The 3373-nt window shown below is 56.6% G+C and overlaps 1 protein-coding gene across 1 annotated transcript; it reads right to left on the bottom strand.

The window, feature by feature from the left end:
• Positions 1 to 262: 262 nt before the first annotated feature.
• On the bottom strand, positions 263 to 2443 carry LOC104495710 (ADP-dependent glucokinase-like; the record flags this gene model as incomplete). The annotated part of the gene is made up of 4 exons (XM_010138710.1): positions 263 to 459; positions 1290 to 1410; positions 1632 to 1694; positions 2218 to 2443. Coding segments are annotated over 4 exons (607 nt in total), but the record flags the coding sequence as incomplete, so codon positions are not given.
• Between the last annotated feature and the right edge of the window lie 930 nt (positions 2444 to 3373).

Raw genomic sequence — 3373 nt, 5'->3', positions numbered from 1 at the left:
ATCCCTGGAGGGGTTTCCCAGCCGTGTGGAGGTGCTGCTGCGGGACAGGGGCCAGTGGGGACCTGGCGGTGCTGGGGAACGGGGGCACTTGAGGAGCTGAAAGAGCTTTTCCAACCCAAACGATTCTGTGGGTACTAGGAAGCTTTGCGGGCGATCTGAAGACCCAGGCTACCTACAGGTTCTAACCTGGGCAACCAAGACTTTGCCCCGAAGCGCTTGCTGGGATGGAAATTAAGGCGATGCTGGTGTTCAAGTATCTCACCTCCATAAGTCGTCTCTGCCGCATCTCCTTGCTCTGGCCTTCCATCATGTGAAGTCCTGAAAGTACCACAAGATCTGGCTGAAATTCATCCAGGCTGGACACAAACACTTCCAGCGTATTTAAGGCGCCATTTGATAGGTCGTGGGAGAAGATGAAGCGGTTGGCATTGGGTGCTCTCACTGGTCCCCACTCTTCACCTAGGGCGAAACAAACACAAGCGGGTTAACTCAGAGGAGAAGCAAATCAAACCGTGTACCCAGAGGCGGTTTTGGGATGTCCTGCTGGACTCCAAAAGCTGCAACATGCAGAGAGCGGGGAGACCGTCCCCTTCTGGCCACCAGCACCCATTCGCCTGACCCAAGCCGTGTTGAGATTCACCCTGAAAACTCTCACGGCCCTCACTACGTAGCAACCAGAAACGACCTGCGTGGGCACAAAGCTCTTGGACAGAAGCATTCTGGAGGGTATTTTAGGCAGGATCTCCAGCTGGGTGCTGCTCCGCACTAGTTTTGCTGCTGAAGTTTAATTCAGGTGGCGCTTGCCTCCCCTCCCAGCCCAGTGCTCCCTCTTCTGTCACACCAGCGCCACTCGTCCTGAAGCTGCACTTTGAGACCAGCCCAGTGAGACACTGCAGGTTGAGAGCAGCAAGAAGACCCACGCGGGTTTGGTTTAGCCCTTAGGTGGGGTGACCCTGAATTTCACCTGCGCATGGTTCACTAGTTCCTTGCTGTTTCCAGAGCCTGTCCCTGGACTGCTCTAGTGTGGATACAGCTGCAGAATCACCCCCACCGACGCGTGCCTGGGCTGCGTGCCACCACAGCAGGAACAGACCACTCGCTTTCTAGAGGTTGTAGCGTACAAGAATACAGACCCACGGGGTGTCCAGACCAGGTGAGCCCCATGACAGCCACCAGTACCGATCACGGACGCAGTCCTGGACTTCACCAGTTCAAAACCCTGGAGCTCTCTGGCCAGGAACCTCTTAGTGATGCTTGGGGCGCCCAGTTAACAGCCTTTGGCCAGGTACCTGCTTGATACTCCAGGATAAGGTGGAATTCATCTCTCTCCTGCATGGATTCGGGTGGCACAACCACGTTGTCATCAAGTAGTTCATGAAGTTTAGGACCAACTGGGCCACACAGGAGGATCTAGAAAACAAGATGCAACAATCAAGGTTCCCCTGGCGCCATTCCAGTGCATCGACGCATCACCTAGAATTAATAATTCAGCTTAAAATAATTCAACTGGTAACGCTGGCCATGTGTTCCACCACAACCTGAGGAGGAGCTGCCAGAGCCCCAAATCCCCGGGGCAGTAACGACAGCCTCTTTAAAGACAAGCGAACACATCCCGCGTGGGACGGCCTTACCTTCAGCTCTGGATTTGCCGCAAGCTTCTGCCCAATGAGGGCAGCGTTTCCGCCGACGTACAGCTGTAAAACAGAGAGAGGCGGGTGAGGGCTTTGGTGGCTGGAGACCGCTCAGTCCTCAGCGCAGCCTGGAGCTCTTCAGAAGGGGGCTGGCGCTACAGCAGAGAGCTGGGGCTGAAGGCAAAACCGTCTGAGAGGCCTCTGCTCCCAGGGAGAGCTGAAAACCTGCATTAAGTAGCCGAAGCTGGTGGTGTGTCCACAGCTCCTAACGCCTGGGTCTGTTTCCTCACTTCCTGCCTCGTGACAAGGGTTAAAGCCTCGTCTACAGCACCGGCCCCAGCTGGCTCCCACGTAACCGTGTCCTCCTGGAGACGTCTCCCACTGACGGTTCGGTGTGGGGAGCGCAAGGAGGGGACAGGCCACTTAAACCCCGCTGCCTGCAGCGGCTGCAGAGATCCCTGGACAGTCACGAACGCGCGCTCAAGCTCCACCAGAGGTTTCTCTCCTAACGATTTTAGACAGAAAGCAAAAGTCACCAACGACGCGGAAAACACAAAACCGGCCTCTCCAAGCTCCCCAGCAGTACCTGCGCCCCCGGGAACTCGGCGGCCGTCCGCGCAATGTGGCGGAAGGCCTCGGCGTCGCTGAAGAAGCGCTCGGCGGCTGCCCCTTTTCCCATGAAGTGAGCGAAGGCTTCCTGCAGGTCCTGCCGGGAGCTCAGCACGGCGTGGTTCTTCCCATCGCCGGGCTCGAGGCCGAGCGCCTCCAGCAGCTTCACACCGGACAGAACCACGTCGACACAGGCGTTGACGCTGGAAGAGAGAAGGAAGACGTCGACACCGTGAGATCACGTCCCAGGCAGTGCCCTTTGCTGTTCGCAGCCCTCGTGCCACAGGGGAAAACACCCCACCGAAAGGAAACCAACCCCAAAGGCGTATGGACCTCCTGGAATCCTCTACTAAAGCTCTCTACTTTTGACGTGCTTTTCTTGTGCTACGGAGGAGAGAGGGATTTCTCCCGTGCTGCTGAATTCAGACCAGAAAGAGCGAGCTGTGTGGTCTGGTTGTGTGTCATCTGCTGCCTTAGGCTGCTCAGAGCGAGAACAGGCACCATTAGAACAGCGTCTTTAAGTCTTAAAATAAAGACGCTTTTCAAATATATGTATATTTCCGGTGGAAAATGTACACGCAACGTACAGCAATTTCCAAAGCTCTTCTGGAAGTGCTGTCCAGTGCAATTTCTGCTCCTCCACCCCACGCTGCCCTGAGAGGGATCCAAACGACCTCTGAAACGTCTTTTTTTTATATATCAATCTCTATATGTATTTATTCAGTGGCTCTGAAGCAAAGCAGCACACAAGGATCCAACCAAAGACACCCGGCTCTTGTGCAGCACCGGCGTGGCAAGAGAAGACTACACGAGGGACCGGGGAGCCTGTTGTGTCACGTATCCACCGGGGAGGCTGCCTGGCCCCCAGCGCGGGAGCAAGGCAGGCTCCAGCCAACGCGGCCGTCCAGGTGGAGGGACCTCGTCAGCGCTGCACGGCCGGATCTTCCAGTCCCAGTCAAGTCATCCCGTCACGTCCGTGTGGTTCAGAGCGTGAGTCAGGCGCTACGTGTGACGGCCCGGTTAATGGCCATTCCTCAAACCAGCACTTAAGACCCAGGTGACAGTCCTGAACGCTCCCCTCGCCCCCTGCCCAGTCTCAGGAGAGCGGGGTTGCTGCCCTGCCCTCCCGCCTC

The sequence above is a fragment of the Buceros rhinoceros genome, unplaced genomic scaffold (assembly GCF_000710305.1).
Source record: "Buceros rhinoceros silvestris isolate BGI_N320 unplaced genomic scaffold, ASM71030v1 scaffold44266, whole genome shotgun sequence".
Lineage (NCBI taxonomy): Eukaryota > Metazoa > Chordata > Aves > Bucerotiformes > Bucerotidae > Buceros > Buceros rhinoceros.
This window is presented reverse-complemented; position numbering and strand designations above follow the sequence as displayed.